Here is a 19,772-nt window from a genome sequence, read left to right as displayed (position 1 = left end):
CATATTGTAGTTTATTAACAAATAAATCAAAGGTAGGAATATAACCTTGAAATACACCGACAAGGTGAATCAAGTCTTCTATTAAAAGTGCACTCCTATAGACTGATCGTTTTGACAACTTGGTTTTTGTCTTGAAATATGCCATTTTTGGCGTAAATGTCTTGAAACCAGTAATTTAAAACTGCTGACAAAAGATTAGATTGCAGTTTTTCATATTTACGTTCGAAAAGTGATGTCTTATGGCTATAAACGTAACTAACGCTTTAAGAAAAACGAGTCTTTCGGCAGTTTCCAAACAGTTGAGATCTGTTCTATCGTGAGTATCTTGTACGACTCTATTGAAGGCAGTGATACCAAAACAGCTGATTCTGAGACAAAACATAAAATAAAAGTCAAAACTTCAATCTAAGAATGAAGTTTTAAAACTGAGAAGTTATAGAAATAACTGAAACTGATGAAGAGAAACAGAACGTCCCTTGACGTAAATCTGCAGGGCGGGTGGCGAAACCCTACTCTGCACGGGCTTCGGGTCGGTGCAATATTTCAGTCATGTAAGGATGCGGGTTTCTATAAATGTAACCCTGGTTTGAACTACAGTCTAACCTCGTTTTGCTTCAGGGACCAGTGAAAATACCCCGAGCCTCGGAAAATTCGAGCCAAGCGGAAATGCTTACTATCAATGTAAAGAATTCGGTATTTTGCATCCAGATGAAATTCGAGCCAACGGGGTTTGAACAACAAAGGTTCTTAAACGTGCGGCGAGTATTGTCACACGGAACCCCTGTAAGCGTCCCTCCAGAAAGACGGTTAGTACTGGAGGGAGGGTGTGTGTGTGTGTGTGTGTGTGTATGTGGGGGGGGGGGGGGTACTGGTGAGGCTGAGGAACATACCTGCGATACCTGGTCAAATGTATTCCCATGAAATCACTAAGCCCCTTTAACCATAAATAGGTACATCTTTTTTCATTTTATGGTCGGTATATATTGTGGTCAAGCATTAACCCAACATCGGATAACTCATTCCTTAAACTCCTTGGATGGAGTTATGTCACGTGTTTACACGGAATCTTGTTTTGGCTGAAGAGACATTGGCGGATACAAAGGAGACACGGATGTGATACCCTAGCTCTCTTATAACATAACCATTGTCGTTGATTCACTTACGTAGTCGATATTCAAAATTCGTAAAAGTATCGGCCAGGGGCCGTATTCAATAAACACCTTAGATTAAGATTAGAATCCGAGAATGTTGATTGGCCTGGCCCCAATTTCATGAAACTTTGTCATAGGAAATAGGTTTAAGTAGCTTAATTCAATTAACCAAAAACTTAAATTTGATTATGATAATTTAAAAGGATGATTATTAAAAAATAATATTGATCTTCATAAAATAATTCCTATTTAAAGTATTTTTTTTTAAAGAAATATATCTTACGCGATTTATACAATACAGACAAAACTCGCTCTGTCGAAGTCGCGGGGACCTTATGAAATACTTCGAGATAACGAAATTCCGATATGACCGAAATACGCAACATGTCTTACTAAACCCAAAAGACACTTGAAAACGTTCGACATAACCAGAACATCGAGATAAGTGTTTGACAGCGAGTTCCGACTGTATGCGAGTCTAAAGAGGCATACAAGCCGATTTCAGAAGGATCACTTATTGTAATATTAATGGACCAGAAACACATCCTAATATTATATAGAGTAGATGCAGTTTTATTGTATTAGTACACACGGCACCCCTAATAAGAACCATTGTTTTCGAGATTTATTCATCCTTTTCGGTAAATTAAAACATTTTTTTTTTAATTGTGGTACATCTTATTTGAAAGTAAGAGTGCATCTTGAGATATACGAGAAAACATAATAAAATATAAAGGAAAGATTACTGGTTAGGTTCATTTCCTCATTGCAATTTTTCTGAACAGTTTAACAGATATAATAAGGGATGGGATTCAAAACCTGTGGGAATGAGTGCTCAACAGTTTTATGTGCATTTCCGCATTGAAATGTTATCGAACAGTATGTGGGGTTCAAACTGTTTCAAGTGCCAGTTGTTTATAGGCATTTCCGTATTGTATTAAATTATATCTAAAAGTATGTGGGATTTAAAATATTTGAGATTGAGCGTTGTTTGTGGGCTGTTCCGCATTGATGTCTTATCACACAGTTTAATGGTGAGAAGGGATGGTGCCATACATGTCTGAATGTTAAAGGGTGTATCTGACAAGGGATGTATACATGCATGCATGCTATAGGCTAGTATCTAACAATGGATTGAGCTATATAGTTTGAGACAAGAAGATTTTCATACGTCGATATGAAACATGTGACCCCCGGGGCGGGACAAATTTTGACCCAAGGGGCATAGTCTGAATAAACTTGGTAAAGAACCACTATATGATATAACAAGAGACGTTTGTCAAACATTATGCCCCCCCCCCCGAGCGTCATGTTGTCAGGATTATTTGGACAATTGAACGATATATGCATGGACCGAAATGACAGCCGATTTGTCATTGACATTGGATGCCTTTGAGGCAGTTTTAAGATTATGACCTTTCAAAGTCTGAGGATAGAAGGTACTGTTTTAATCATGTTCAGATGGTGACTGATATTTGCAGGTAAAATGTATCCTCTTAGCAGCAGGGAATAAGTAAATATGACGAAATTTTAATGATGAATATGAGTTATGACCATGACCTTAGGCCTCAAAATCCATAGTGGTCATCAACTGGTCATCCCCAACCTAAATGTCAAGTTTGAGGGCCATGGGTGCAGGCATTGTCAAGTATCACACAGACAAGCTTTTTGCATTCAAGGTTAATGTGACCTTGACCTTTTGACACCTAGAATCAAAAGGGTCATCTACAGGTCAAGCCCGACCCCAAAGTTAAATTTGAGGGTCATTGTCACTCGAACAATATTTTCGCAATCAAGGTCACTTTGACAAGATGACTCTTAAAATTAATAGAGGTCATCTACTGGTAAGGCTCAGCCCCCATATCAAGTTTGATGAACATAGGTCCAGGCACTGTTGATATATCACTGGGAGAAGCTTTGTTAACTTTTTCGCGTTAAAGGCCACTTTGACCTTGACCTTTGGCACGATGACCACAAACATCAGGAGGGGTCATCTACTGGTCAGGCCCAACCTTCATGTCAAGTTTTATGACCATAGCTCCAGGAATTGTCGAGTTTGCCTTCAAGGTCACTGTGATCAGGACCTTTGACACCATGACCCTTAAAATCAATAAGGGTCATCTACTGGTCAGGCCCAACCTTCAAGTTAAGTTTGAGGGCCATGGGTGCAGGCATTGTCGAGTAATCACGCCAACAACCTTTTATCATTCAAGGTCACTGTGGCCTTGACCTTTGGCCCGATGAACCCCAAATCAATAGGGTTCATCTACTGGTCAGGCCCAACCTCCAAGTCAAATTTGAGGGCAGTGGGTGCAGGCATTGTCGAGTTATCACTCCGACCTTGACCTTTGACCCCAGCCTCCATGTAAAGTTTGATAACCATAGGCCTACGCATTGTGGAGTTATCACTCGGACAAACTTTCGAAAAGGGGCATAAAAATATGAAGGGTCCGAGCCTATCGGTTTGGATTTTTAAAGATGTCCCTATACAAGTTTACAGGTATAAATTGGACAAACGTCGTAGTGGTCCACTTTGTAATGCTAATACAATTTCAAGGGTCTTGGCCAAGCGGTTTCAGAGAAGATTTTAAAAGATTCCCCTATACAAGTTTTTAAGAACCTTGTGACCTCCGGGTGGGGCCAGTTTTGATCTCAAGGGCATAATCGGAACAAAATTGGTAAAGGACTACTAGACAATGTAAGACCCTAAATATCTAAGCTCTAAGCCTCATATTTGTTGTTAAGAAGGTTTTTAAAGATTTCCCTATATAAGTATGAAGGAAACTTGTGACCTGGGGCGGTCCAGTTTAGATTCCAGGGGCATAGTTTGAACATACTAGGTAGATGACAATTTGTTAATGTAAGGCACCATATATTGCCATGGCAACCAGAGTTGTGCATGGGACTCATTTCTTTAAACAAAATTGAAAGGGCAACACCCAAGGAACATTCCTGTGAATTTAATCAAAATTGGCCTGGTGTAGATCGAAGATGTTGTTTAAAGCCATTGTTGACGCTTGACGACAGGTACGGGACAAATATTGATCACAATAGCTCACCTTGAACAGTAAGTTAGCAGGTGAGCTAAAACGGAAGAGTATCATGTACGTGTGCATGAGTTTTGCACGTATTTATAAGCGGTAAAATACACATTTGTATAGCATTATCGAGTGTCATTGTTTGCTCACAGCTGGGTTGTACAAATTTAAAAAAAATCAACACAATATTTTCCGAATCTGGCCGATGATTTCGGTCATCGGAGGGGAATTTAAGGCCTTATTATTATAAGTTATGGGAGATGCATTTTAATATTAAGCCATTCTACAATGTAGTTTTAATGAATTTAATCACATGGGAGTGATTAGACTATTTAATCAGGGTTTCATCGAAAATTAAATTCCCCGACTTTTCTTAATTGGTCATCTACACTGTATGAGCATAGTTTATATTGTTGGCCTCTAACCTCCCCATTATCCACCTCTTCTTATATAGTGCATTGGCCTTTGTTTAATCGATCTTTAATTTGCTGAAGCAGTATCAAAGGGACTCGATACCAGATGATACAATTGCAAGAAAAAAAAGAAAATTGTCAAAAACTTGCATAAAATTGACATCGTTGTATACAATGCATTAAATCTTACTTACAGATGTATCACATCGATTATGACACATGCATCTTTCGGAGTTTTTGCGCATTTTTATAATTCGAGATTTACTAGGATTGTCTACCACTTTATCCCACTTAGTTTAAAAATAATGTCGGTATATTTATCTGTATTCATGAACAGATATGATTTAAACTTTGAAACCATTATGCGCTATTTTTAAACGGGGAAACTCAGATGAGACAGCAACATGCCTGTTGCGTTTATCCTTCTAATCAGTAAAATAATGTATAATTGTCCTTCTAGCTCGCATTGACAATTCAAGATTGTTTTGGGGAAATACTGCATTTGCCGATTTTTGGACCATTTGATGTCTAGCCTCTTTAAAAGCAGCAAACTGGGCGAGCACTTTGTGAAAAGCAGTACACATTCCTAGTCTATTAAGTGACTTCGTATGGAGTTATTGGTTACATGTTAAGACAACGTTCACAAGCTTTAATCCCAACTGCTTGAAATGCTGAAAAAGAAACAGCTCAGGAGGCAAGGGACGCTTAAACCCCTTTCAGTTTCTTCATGTACCAATGTTATCTTAAATTCAGTATTTAATCTTGCTAAATGTTAACTCTGTTTTAATGCCAATTCATTTTTTATCGACATTTTCTTTTAGAAGTCTTAATTTAATGATCTTAAATGATTTTGAGAAAAAGAAATAATTTTAAGATAGGTCGAAATGCAATTGAATTTGAAGTGCCAATAAAAGTTTTGTAGAAGTATTTGGATTAACCAGAATGGAAGAAACTGCCTTAGCCTTATTTTCTTGTTTCACAAAATGTAACCATGGCCCTCGATCTCAGGTTCCAAATTTCCCTGACTTTTGCCCATTTCCCAAATTTCCCTGACTTTTGCCCATTTCCCAAATTTCCCTGACTTTTGCTCATTTACCAAATTTCCCTGACTTTTGCCCATTTCCCAAATTTCCCTGACTTTTGCCCATTTCCCAAATTTCCCTGACTTTTGCTCATTTCCCAAATTTCCCTGACTTTTGCCCATTTCCCAAATTTCCCTGACTTTTGCTCATTTCCCAAATTTTCATGACTTGCCCATTTCCAAATTCCCATCGCTTTTACCAATTTCACAAATTTCCTGACTTTAGCCCATTTTCCCTCAACTTGCCCATTTCCCGAATTCCCCTTACTTTTACCAGTTTCAAAAATTTCCCTTACTATTCCCTAATTTCCCTTACTTCGTTTTATCCATTTCTCAAATTTCCCTTACTTTTGCCTATTCCCAAATCTCTTACCTTTGCCCATTTCACAAATTTCTCTATCTTTAGCCAATTTCCCAAATTTCCCTTAATTTTGCCCATTTCCCAAATTTCATTGATCAATTTAAAATTCCCTTACTTCATTTCCTATAGATAATGACACATTTTTTTTAACATTTATTTTATTTCTTAACAAATTATTAAGTTACAAGAACTCTTAACAAACAGAAGACATCATCATTTAAACAATAAATAAAAACATAATTTGTCGGTAATAAAAAAAGGTTTTGACATGAAACTACGATGAAGATCCTAGCATAAAAAGCTGCAATATCAATACTCGAAACATGTAAATTATAATGCTGTCAGTGTGGTTAAGCATAAAAACTGCAACACTGTTTACTGATACAATATTATAATATTTGCATACTCGCCACATAATGCATTAAAAAATTATATTGAATTATGCACGCAGTGGTTCTTTGGGGAATTATTTTCACCGCCTGTGCCTTGCAAATTGGCAAAAAGGTCAACTTTGAGAAAAATACAACATTAGGCCAAAATAGCTAATATTATGGCAAATATACATGTTTTCACTTTTTTATTCATACATTATACTGTAAATGAGTTAGTCTTGTCAAGATTTTGTTTATTTTTCAAGAAATTCATTGCTTTTTTATTCATTAACGTAATCTACATTTATCAAATTGGGAACAACTTATAATTTTTGGGGGAAAATGGACATTTTTTCACAAGGCAAAACAGCCTTTAGAAGGCAGTAAATTGCACCAAAAGAATTACGGGCATAAATGATATAAACACAATATTAGTGAGCTCTGCTTGACCCTGTCATAAGGTATTGGTCCTAAAATTGGGGCCATGTCAGCCTTGGCAACATATGAGTAGATTATATATAAAAGTATTTAACTTTGTCAGTTAAGGACACCATAAAATTTTCTTAACTTTTCTCACAAATAATTTGCTGGGTCAAAGCCCATACAACTATTCCAAACTGAGGTTTTGGCAATCAAATATCAAAATAAAATGTTTAGAGTAAATAACATAATCCGGAATAAATTAATTCATGTCAAATATAGCATGGTTAAAATACAACAATATTCACTCATCCCTATACCACACTAGTTATTGAACGTTATCCTTGACAACATTGTACAAAACAGTTATATCATTTGCAAAGCATTATTATTGATATATACAGTCACGCGAGCCATGGGTTTTGGATGCAGTTTTGGTAACTGTTACTTTTTATATGGGCATCAAATCAATATTGAGAATGGAATGCTTACTTATAGTATTATTATACTATAAAACATTTTATGTGTTACAATCTCTAATAACATAAATCCGTGATCATAAACGAATAGCAAGAATATTAATTACTTAAAACTGCACTCTCACAGATTGACAGTTTTTCTTTTTCTTTTTGTCTCAGAATCAGCTGTTTTTGGCATCAATGCCTTCAATTCAGACTTGTATATAAGATAACTCACATTGGAACAGATCTCAATTGTAAGGAAAACTGCCGAAAAACTCATTTTTCTTCGAGCGTTAGGAATGCTTTTAGCCATATTTTATTTTTTTCCAAAACATATATACATTATGATCTGATCTTTCGTCAGCAGTTTTATAAGACTGGTTTCAAGACATTTTCACCAAAAATTGGCTCCTTCCAAGACAAAAATATAAAAATAGATGTCTAAATGGTCAATCTGTGAGAGTGCAGCTTTAAACAATAAATTGCTTCATTATCATATAAGTACCACTAACATTTAATTGCTTTGTGGCCGGTCAACAATAAAATAAAATGGAAAGTACTACAAAATATATCAATACATAGAAATCATACTTGACATCAAATTAAAATGCTATAATCTTCATTTATGTAGTTAAAAAGCTTAAAGTATTCACTTTATCAATTAATTATATGTTGGTTTTTGAAACTTGGTGACCCAATACATGTATGGTATCACTTAAAAGATTTGTAAACCTATACATGTTTTAGTAAATTGGTATCATTTGAATGAGTTAAAACCCCATACTAGCTTGGTATCACTTGAAATAGAGTTGCGACCTAATACTAGAATAGTATTATTTTGTAAGTAATATGTAAAATTAAACTAAAATGATATTAAAAACAACTTTTTTTGGTCCCGAAAGATTGCAAACTGCAATATCTTGAACTTTAATGTATATTCAGATGTTTATTTAATGTAATAGTAATCAGCCAGCAATACCCTTTCAAATATTTCAAAAATAACATGGGGACACTCATCAATATTAAATATTAGTGCTAGTTTTTTACTTTCTAATCTCTTTTCTCCGCAAAAAGAATGGAACACAATTATGACCACCCGAGAGATCAAAAACTGTCAAATCGTTGATACTTTCACGAGTTGGTAAGTAAATGCAGAACAATTTATTTATAAATTGTGGCCTAAGCAAGAATAGTTATGCATCTGGAGGCTGTTTCCACAAGAAAACCTCTCCTCTCCTCTCACTTGAGTATTGGAAACAATCATGTTGAAATAATCCCCATGAGTACATGTTTAGTAATATCATGTACATGTATGTATGTGTTACTATATTCATTTGGTGTATTATGCACTATTCAATCTTTGGCTATAATCTTCAAAACAGAAATACAAAGCAACCATCTGCAGCTAACAAAGTAGTTCATATCAAAAACAGTAACAATCTATCTAAACAACAAAAACATAAAACAGGAACAGCGGACACAATATTTATTTCATATATCTGCTTGCAAGATCCCAGTTTCTCGAAAATGCTGAATTTTTTTTTCAATCGAGTACGCTATCAAAATCATGTATAAATTACAAATAGAAAGGAAGTACTCTTATCCTCAGGTTATATTTGGTTAGTTTGCATAAATGCAAGCAATTTAATTGGTTAACTGCCATTATTGGCCAATCAATAACAAAAAATTAACCGGTTTTAACTATTTTATTTCTAAATATTTTAACAAAAGCTTGTGTGTTAACACTTAAGATATTTTAATTTAATTACTCAAGTACATTACATGCTCTTAAACATCCTTTTTCAACTTTTAAATTGAAATTCTTTCAAATAAAATCTATTAGAATATGATTTATGATTCTAACACAGAAAAATCTTTCAACATATTTTACCATGCTATGTTATGAGAGGTTTAATGAGTTACGTATAGAGTAATAACTCAAGTATTTTCGAGAACCTGGGGCCTCAGACCCTTATAATTATAATTTATTAACAAATAAAGAAGCTCTCGTCAATCTCATTTTTTCTTCTTCACTTTTTTGTCGTCAACCAGTAACTGCTTTATGGTGGGCTGAAAAAAGAAAAAGATGTTTATCTGAATTGTCAGGGGTTGGTTTCTATAAAGATCAAAAGTCTTAAAATTGTATGTTTCTAGGTAAAAACCCCTTTTTGGCGTAAACTGCGTTTCAATTAAAGTATCATAAGAATATTTATCGTATTGATTAAGCCCATAACTTTATGGGTATTCAGGAGCACGCTTAAGCAGAGTAAGGTTTACAACTAAGATATCTTATTGATACAAGGTGTCATTTCAATAAAGATCTCAGTTGAATTTAGCCGTAAATTGAAATTATCGTTGGTGTCATAGTTTTGTTATTTTCTGCATATTTGAGTTTATTAAACTTTAGCCAGTATAAAAAAAATAATACTTAAATTGAGTGAAACAAAAACAATCATTGTTTTGCTATTCGTTAAGTTTATACAGAATTAAGATAACTGAAGTTTCATCAAAGATCCTTTAATGAAATGACCCCTTGGTCTCTGAATTTAAAACTTAAAATCAAGTACCGCATAGTTCAATTGCAATATATTTGTGGATTGTTCGTTGCAACATGTTTTCCAAGTTAAATGAAAGTATCATGATTTTTTTTTTAATTCTCAGGGATGTGATTTGTCCGCGGATTCGCGGAATTCTGCGGATCTTATGGCCCCAGAGACCCCCCCCCCAACAAAAAAAAAATAAAATAAAAAAAATATCAATTGTTTTTTTACCTGAAAAAAAATATTTGGTTGCTTTCAGTTGTTTAAGTTTATATTCCAGTTTGCTTCAAATTTAAAGTCAGGAGAGCCCTCAAAAGAGCTTCTAAAAAGCCATTTTTTTCTTCTACAGCAGTGCGCTTTTGATCCAAAGAGCGCCCCATAAACCCATGGCGGAAAATGTTTCAGCCCTCCAGCTGCCAGGTCAATCATATCCCTGGTTCTGGCCAAGGCTCAAGTTGTTCCACAATGAAGCCGACAACAACACGAAGGCTATGAAAATACTTGACTTATTATCTCAAACAGCTGACCTGAAGAATACTTCTTTGAATATTATCAAGATTTCACATGATATGATATGAACAGTAAAAAAATTGTGTCAACCAAAAACAGCCTTATAATCATGACTTGAAAAACATTGAGCCCATTATGTTCTTTCTTAACTTTCAAATCTCTGTGTCGCTCTGTGTTTATTGGACACACTTCCGCAGTATTCCTAACAAGATTTGAGAGCAATGTTTAAGCTGTACTTCATTTATTTAAATAATTTATTTTGAACGCATCATAAAAAAAAATCATCATTAAGTTTTACCAACGATGTCCATAATCATGTTGTTTAAACTCAAACAAAATTTTGAACAATTGGGCCATTGTAAAGCTTTTAAATTAATTTGCATGCGTGCATGTGCAGTAATTTTTTCACATGTTTTAATTTTTTCAAGGACTTTAAAGCAATTATCTTGAAGTGCATGTTTTCTTTCACAGCTTTTAAGTATTGATAAGGAACGGATGTTCCTGGTTCGGAAAAGCTTAATTTTGCAAATTTTTAAATAAATTTAGACCTTCTTATCTATGATCATACCGTAGGCTCACTTTTTTTGAACTCGTAAATCCAAGTATCAATATAATTCATTTTGGATTTTTTTATTTTATTTATTGGTCACGTAAGCCACAACTAATTTAATTTTGCAAAGAACACTTTATATTCTGACAAGATTAATTATAAAAAGAATCTTTCTTTGAAGTTGTGTATATGATAAAAAAAAACATAAGCTTAATGAGGTTTTTTCTGTCATTCAATACTAAGTGATCTTAAATATGCTCATGTTTTTGGACAAAAAAATCTGAAAACACTTACCTGGTACTTTATCTTTATTTAACCGTATAATATTGAAACTGCAGAAAAAAATACAGTAATAATATAATCAAGAGGGCCCTGAAGGCCCTGTATCACTCTCCTTATCCAATTCAAGTGTGAAATAAGTGTTTTCAGGGCGAGGGCAATTGTGACAGGGGGAGGGAATAAGATTTTTTCAGGGCGATGGAAAGTGCAACGAGAGGGGACTTAATTGAAACAAATTTAGGACTAGTTTTCAATGCAACATGTTAAATATTATAGTAGAGGGTATTACAGTTTTAGAGAATTTGAAATGTCAGTCTGGTGGGCTACTACCTTAGAAAGGATGCGTACTTGTCTTATCATGAGGTATGGAATCAAAACATTTATACCTGCTGGAATTAAAAAAAAATCTTACTTAGATCCTTCCTAGTGACCAAGTTTTTTTTTAATATCATGGATGTTTTTTTTAATATCACGGATGACCCAGTTGCAAACCTTACCTTGCTGTATTAAGTACATTCTGACCAGGTTTCATATAAATAAAGTAGAAAATATGGCCCCAACAGTGTTTTAACAATGTTTTCTATGATTTGACTTAATAACCTAGTTTTTGAACTCAGGTTACCCAGTTCCAAACTTGACATAGACTTCATAAACACAAACATTCTGATGTGCAATAATGTGCAGAAACAAAAGCTCAGCCAGTGACAACAAGAGCACCGCTGAGTCAACTACAATGCTCGTCTGTTGTATTAGCAGTCGACCAAGGAGAATGACTCAACTATTATTTAAGCCAGAGTTCTGGGCCTTGCATTGCAACATATTTGTGTACCGTCTATGGCAACATATACAACAAGTTTCATGTGAATATCTTGAATGGTTTTTGAGTTATGGCAAAGTTTCCGCACAATGACGCCTACAACAACAGCATCAAAGCATGCTTTCTGTTTGTGTTGTTTTTTTCAGTCGTAAAGGGGCATAACTCAACAACTTTTAAACCCATGCACCTTGCTACACATGTGTGAATGGTCTCATGCAAGATTTGTTCTATGTTTCAACAATGTTTTTTCATGATGAGGCCAATGTAATTTATTTTTTGCTATGCTGACAATCACACTATGGCAATCACAATAGCTTCGTTAGATACCCTGCCATACACATTTGCGCTCAGCTTTGTTTTGTATCATGAGCTTTTTGGCTAGGAAAATCTTATTATCATGAATAATTTATAGGGCAGTTTCATGGGTTCCCCAAAGAACGTGGGGAAGACGTTACTAATGTTGTTAGAACTTGTGTCCAACCCATTTGCTTTTTGTATACACTATATTATTGTTGTAATTACCTATTATGTTGAAAGAAAAAAGGCAATAAAATATGTTAAATCAAATCAACCAATGCTTAAATATGCACAGATACTAAAAAAATATTCTGGCCATAATCTGGAATTGAACGCTGCCCGCCAGATCACGATAAATTTTAAACAAGCTCTGTAGACCACTTGCCTATTGAGACAACAGACTGATGGTAATTGGAGAGTATTTAATTGTAAAATATGATTTAACTGGAAGCAGAGTTAATTTTTCCACCATATTTCAGTGAGTGTAACAGAAAAAAGTACTGTAGTTGCTGACGGAGTCACAATTAATAAACCTCTACTTTTTTTCCTCAGAATACAGACAAGCGGGAAAAAAGACTAGCTAAAAAACATAAAACGTGAAAATTGTAAATGATGAAAATTGTTCACTGTCTAATCTTGACATATTTCCCTCATGTAATTTGCTTAATCATCACCTGCTTGAAATGAAGGGAATAAAGAAATTGTTCTAAATAGTAGTCTTAAATCATGTAGAATTGGACTAATAAACAGCAAAACAAGCTTAATGGCAAGGTACAGAGTGAGGCAATGACTTGAGATGATGATGACATGTAAAGCGTGGCTTTTCAGCAACACTCTTAATGTATTAAGTAATTAAAGACTTGACAGCAATGACTTTTTTCTACATCTTTAATAATCATCCATCAAACTTGAGCAAGGGATATAATTCTTATTACTCAAGAAATATTGTGCAAGAGTGATGGTCTCACCACACATATGCATAATTATTGTCATTGTCAAAATAAGAATCAGCATTCATGACATTTTCTTGTACACATTATGAAAAGTTTCAGAATTTTGGCAATTTAAAAAAAAAAATTTGCTCCATGATGCTGAGAATGAAGACAACAAAAATATGCAACAACACCAGGAATATGACAAAGACCCTAATTTGTTTATATTATATATACATATATATATATATATAAAATATGAGTAAAATAGAGCAGCAGCAAGAGACAATGTTCATCTGTTTTTCTTCTCAGTCAAACAAGGAGCCTGACTCAACAGATATTAATTAAAGCGATGGAGATATGGGCCTTAATACCCATGTACACATTGTCTTTCTTAACATATGTACCAAGTTTCATTTGAACATCTTGAACTCTTTCTGTGTTATGGCTAAGGTTTAAATTTTTGCACAGCAACAACGCAGACAAATACAACGACAGCAGGGCTACTCCTCTTTTCTTAAAAAAGGCTGAAAATGAGCTAAAAATCACAACAATAGTCACAGAGCTTTAAAATATTTAGTTTATTTCTATCAGCTCCACAGTGACAAAAGCTCATAGCTAAGCTCCATAGAATGATGGACCCCTAGGGGCTTCTTCCCCTTTTTGAGTTTATAACGGTCTGCCCGCGACCAATATGGACCTATATTGACTGCATTATGACTCGAGCCTGTGGTATCCCAAAGTGTGCCTAAACAAATTTTGAAGTCAAAGGAGGGGCTGTATTGAATATAGTTCTTATACTTTGACATGCCTCAGTGATTCTATTTTGTAACATCAACCCCCTCAGATTCTACTCTAAAAAAGAGGTTAAATGTAAGGTGTTTATTGAATACAGTCACATAAGTCCTAAGTGTGTTATGGACTTAAAAACCAGTTCTGATCAGTGACCATTTTAAGATATCATGACAAGTGCATCTAAGCCCATATAATTTTGAGGTAAGTGGAGAACACCTATACAACTAGACCACTCCCATCCTCAGTCCATCATTTCTTACCTTAAGTATAGTAAATGAACACGTGAGATCATCACCGACAATCATGGTGGCTGCTGCATTGTCAAACTCTCCGCAGTAGTTGGGTGCTCCAAACAACGTCACCAACTACAAAACATCATGTAAATGTTAAAACTAGCTATATAGTAAGATGAAATAATTTCATTATGCTATTGAAATGTTTTGTTCTATGCATCATATCCATACTATAGCAACCTTAGTTTATGAATGTATAAGAATAGAGCATTAGGCACCACATTAATTAAAATATAAATAAATTGCTAGATTTTTATCCATTTTTTTAAATGGAGGTGGGGGGGGGGAGTTGGGGGGGGGGGGGGTGCTCATGCCATTCTTATTGAATAAGGGACATGTGTCTCTAGACAAACCAAATCACTTGGTAACAATTCTTATTTACATGTGTACATGTAAGTCATCGACACCAAAGGTATGAATAAATGCCGTTCCTGGACAGTATTGGACTCATACGCAAATACAGACCCTAGTTCACCTCTTTTATTTGAGTCAATAAAAAGGGAGGGGGAAGAAATAGGGAGTGGGCGGAGATGAAAATCTAGCAATTAATTTATAGTCACCTATTGTACAGCAAGTGAGCAAAGATGAGGTGTATATTTTGTTTCATGAAGCATTGAAATTGATATCAACAAGATAAAGTGACAGTAAATATCACTTTTTGTAATTTATGCAACAGGATTCACAATAATTTTCATCATTTTGTTACATTAGTTTTATACCATACTTTTAATAATAAATTTCATAAAAATCAGACTTGTATTCAGTACACCTAAAAACTATGCTTACAAAATGATGTCACTGATTACCAGTCGCTAATTTCATCTTAGCATACAATGGGAATGACAACATGTCCTATCAATGTATTATTCATGTGGGTTTGTTAAAAAAACATAACTTTCTCATAAATTTGACTTTCTATGGGATACAACATGACAGCCTTTTGACCAATGAAAAGGATCAATACAGACCAAGCATATTTTAAAAGAGCATATTTTTAACAATAAATCGGAATTATATACAATGAATACCAGTACAGATATCCATAGATACACAGATTATGAAAAGGCTCCTCATTGCAAGCTGCATCATAATTACCATTCTCTTTTGGAAGAACTGATATCCATCCTCAACAACCTGCAGACAAAAATGGCAATATTTGTAAATCAAAACAATAAAGCAGGAAAGATAGACTACATATATTTAGGACCAGTACAATAAGTTTTCTTTAACCAAACTACTTATAACATACATTGAGTACATTTAAGTAACTTAATCATGTTTTGCTTAAAATATCTTATTAACATGTTATTAACCTATCATCATGTCACAAAACATTTAACTTATGTGAGCTAACAAGCTCAGTTGGTGGAGAGCTTAACTTGCCAGCAGGGGATCTCAGGTTTGATTCTTAGGCAGACCATATACTTTTCTGATCCTTATTATGAGTATGTTTATGTGAAATGCTCATTTGTCATTGGAATAGGACTGGAATTTCCCTTACACAGAAAACTCTGAGTCCCTGACTTTTGGCTACAACTCAATATGCACCCAATATAAACTTCCATTGAACATAAACTGATTTATTTGGACCCCATAAAATAACCAGACCCCCTGGCCCCTCCCCACAATTTGTCAACAATAAGGATCCCATGAACCACAGATGGAAATTCCAAAGGCAAACCCGTTTATAACATGAGGTGCGGTGGTCAAAAATAGCGCAATATTTTGTATAGCAGGGCTTGTTAGAAAATATTTTTGTCAAGCTAGTTTTAAGCTTGTGCATCCAAAATCCTAATTTTGATGACTAGAGCTGAACAAAACTTTTAACACAAACCTGATGAGCTCTGACAATAAGACTGAGATCATGTTTTTTGCAGAAGTCCTTCACAACATCTCCCCCGAATGTGAACGACACCCCTCTATCATTCTCTCCCCATCCAGTGATGTCCTGAAATGATCATGTCATTGTAGTAGGGCAGAGAGCCGAGCATTTGGCGACTAAATGGCAATGCTCGTTTGTTGATTTTTCCGTCAAAAAAGGGGGATAATTACACAATTATGGAGGCCAGAGTTATATGCCTTGCTGTACATGGGCATATTGTCTCTGACAACACATCTACCAAGTTTCATTTCAATATCTTGCATTGCTACAGCAAAGGTTAAAGTTTTGGGCAGCAATGCCAACAACGACAGCAACAATGACATCAAGGCTATTACAAGACTCAAACTTTCTTTTGTTAGAAAAACAGACAAACTTTAAACATTTTCATTGTAAGAATTGCTTCCACCCTTTAAGGTCATAAAGGAAAATGCTTAATCCTTTTTTTTAAATTATATAAATAAAAAAATATGATTCTCTTTCAAATCACGATAAAAAAACATATTGGTCATAAAGCCCAATTAAGGAATGTGTCACACTTGATATCAACGAGAGTACTTTCTTGCACAAACCTCATCAGGGTCGGACCACAACATGTCACACACCAGTCCCTGGTCTGGAACATCCATTGGCCGCTCCATTTGTCGCAGCTATAACACACATATATACATGTACAGTTTATAGTTTATTGATTAGACAGCGATAAGCTGATAGGAATCACTCTCTTATCTGTTTGCTTGGCAAAAACCAGTACTGCTGAGCTGAGCTTTTTTTTGGCACGGGTGGTGTCCATTTCAAAAGGCCAAGATCATGTATCCTTGGTAGGGCTCAAACACACAACATTTGGGTTGAAGGGTGGATTCTATGCAACCACTAGACCACCCTCACCATAAGACTTTCAGATAGTTTTCTTTAAATAAAGCATTCAAATTTTGAGAATGACTAAATATGTACTGTAATATAGATAGGAATAGTGTTTGTATTTAAATTTCAAACATAAAGGGATTCTTGATTTTAAAAAATAAAAAAAAACGTCTTCGAATTACAAGTATTGTGAGAAATTAATAAAAAATGTTGTTAGTTTTGAGAGCCTTTTTCTTAAAAAAGCTCAACAATTGTTTGTTATGTGTTACTGTTATTGACTGAATGTTATGGGAGAGAAAAGGTACATGTTACTGTCAAACTTGATCATGCTTAAGATTCAACCATTAAGTGTGAACTTGACCTTCAAGGTAGGCTGGAGAGTAATCACACCATGCATGACACAATTGCAGCTTGGACACACACACACACACAAAATAGTCAGGCGGCTGGTGTGGCTTTAAATTATTTTTCCCACCTTTAAGGGCATAAAGCACATAAATTTACAAATGAAGGACCATAACTCTCAAGTGAATTATGCATTCAAACTGTTTTTCAAACTTGGCAGACATATAATGCCCATTTCCATATTAACCGTGTTTGGTAAAGATTTGATGAGAAGTTAGAGAAAGGACACCATACCGCAAAAGATGAAAATACAGACTCCAGGCAAACATGATCCCTATGCCACACACTCACAGGCAACATAAAACGCATGATTGTAACTAGAACTCCAGGAATCAAATTTGTTGCCTGTTGGAAGCCACTACCAGTTTTTCTAGTTAAGGTTACCATGACTTTGACATTTGACCTACTGACCTGCCTGCCCATGACCAATGTGCCCATTTAGTGTTTAAACTACAACAAGTTGTTCTAAAGTTATTGATTGGAAAAATGTAAGTGTAACACTGATTACAAGAACGTGGATGCAAATGACAGACAAAGTCATCCTTGTTTCTGAGTGCTGGGAAACAGACATCAAGTGGTGATATGGCATATAAATAATTCACTGATTCATTGCTAATCTTACACATGGCATTTCTGAGGGTATGTTATCAGATACATTGCGGTGCATTCCATCGACAAATCATTGAGTGTTAGTAAAGCCTTATTAGTGACACAAACTACTGTGAAATCATTAATGTTCGTGGTTTTCGTGGGTTGGGTGATCCACGAATTCAAGATCCCACGAAATATAGATCCTTTATTCACGTTTTCAATTGCCATGTTATGTACATACTCCAGTACAGTATAGTCTTTACAGAGATCGCAGTATACATCGGTATTCAGCGTAAATACCGATCCACAATATATCTTTAGTTACTATTATTGTTTTGTTAATATCTTATATCTGCCTTTAACAAATAATAAACCAAATCAATTCATTGTCTTTTTATTAACCAAATGACAAAAACAAGTGCTTAAACGTGTGCTGTATATGAAAATCTCCAGGTTTACAAGATGTGCGTGTTGAGTATCAGTACTCGATTTGTTTCCTTTATGAAATATTTAATGGATTACATTGATTATTTACTCAAATATACGCAACATTCCGGTGTTTTCACAGTTTGCAAAATTCTTAATTGGCATTCATTGGCTTCGCATATCTATATCTCTCACCAGGGTACATCTTCTTTTATGACCTTAATTTCAAATTAAATCGATAATTGACATGGGTACATATGTATATGCACTAATTGGCATGTCGTACTACTATAGAGAGTGTCATAAACAGTGTACCGTAGAAGGCGGAAATCACGTTCCAAGTGCGTGGAGATTCTGCAGACGATTTAGGATGATCGCAGTTTCAGATTTTTTTTTCAAAAATGAAAAACCACGAATTCAAGTGTCAACGAAAGTGTAAATTTTCCGAAAACCACAAATTTCATGCCAACGAATATAAATGATTTCACAGTATCAGATATCCAATATAAATGCAATGCAATGATTCATATGTTGTGCTTCCTTTTTCAAACAGGCATTCAGGAAGCATACACACTCTGTTCTCAAAATATTGCATACCAAAAGGTGAGGTTCTACATATTTGAATCAAGCACAGCTAAAAACAGTGCACATACTTGGTTATAACAATTAATAAACCAATTGGGTGCTTAGATGGACTGAATATTGTGTTACTAAACAATAGCGCCACATAGCAAACACAAACGCTTTTCTGTTTAATTTGTTCCAACAAGGGGCATAACTTAAAAATTATTAAAGTAAGAGTTATCGGCCATGATGAACATACATGTGCATATTGTCTCTGACAACATGTGTACAAAGTTTCAGTTAAATATCTTGAACAGTTTTTGAGTTATGGCTAAGATGAAAAAAAAAATACACAACTTCGCTGACAACGACACCAAGGCAACCACAATACCCCTAAAAAAGTTCTAAACCCACAAGCTTACAAGGAGCTTTACAACCTTGTATTGTCATACCAATCCAACTAATTAGTCTGAATACAGGTAAGTGCACAGTCGGCAATCACGGTACATTCTTCCGTTACACTTCATACATACATGGTAAAATTGACTGACAAAGTCTCGTTTATGTGAATATGCATGAGGCAGGGGAGACAACTCTTCTTCCAATGAAATTGCATGTTAGAATTATAACTTTTTTAATAACCCTGTACTGCCAGTTGACTCCAACACTGAGCTGTCTTAGTGGCTGGTTTAAAATTAGAAGTAATCATGCAGACTTCGTTCAATTCAAGCTAC

General features: G+C 34.9%; 1 protein-coding gene across 2 annotated transcripts in view; it reads right to left on the bottom strand.

Moving 5' to 3' along the window:
- Positions 1–7,005: 7,005 nt before the first annotated feature.
- LOC128204888 (uncharacterized) overlaps positions 7,006–19,772 on the bottom strand; it is a 30,696-nt gene continuing 17,929 nt past the window's right edge. For both annotated transcript variants that reach the window (XM_052906301.1, XM_052906293.1), the window contains exons 7-11: positions 16,761–16,838; positions 16,144–16,257; positions 15,405–15,443; positions 14,277–14,381; positions 7,006–9,366 (exon numbers count right to left, since the gene is read on the bottom strand). In XM_052906301.1, the coding sequence (XP_052762261.1) occupies positions 9,313–9,366; positions 14,277–14,381; positions 15,405–15,443; positions 16,144–16,257; positions 16,761–16,838 (390 nt within the window). In that variant the 3' untranslated portion in view covers positions 7,006–9,312. The remainder of the gene's footprint in view (positions 9,367–14,276; positions 14,382–15,404; positions 15,444–16,143; positions 16,258–16,760; positions 16,839–19,772) is intronic.

This window comes from Mya arenaria, chromosome 2, assembly GCF_026914265.1.
Source record: "Mya arenaria isolate MELC-2E11 chromosome 2, ASM2691426v1".
Classification (NCBI taxonomy): domain Eukaryota; kingdom Metazoa; phylum Mollusca; class Bivalvia; order Myida; family Myidae; genus Mya; species Mya arenaria.
This window is presented reverse-complemented; position numbering and strand designations above follow the sequence as displayed.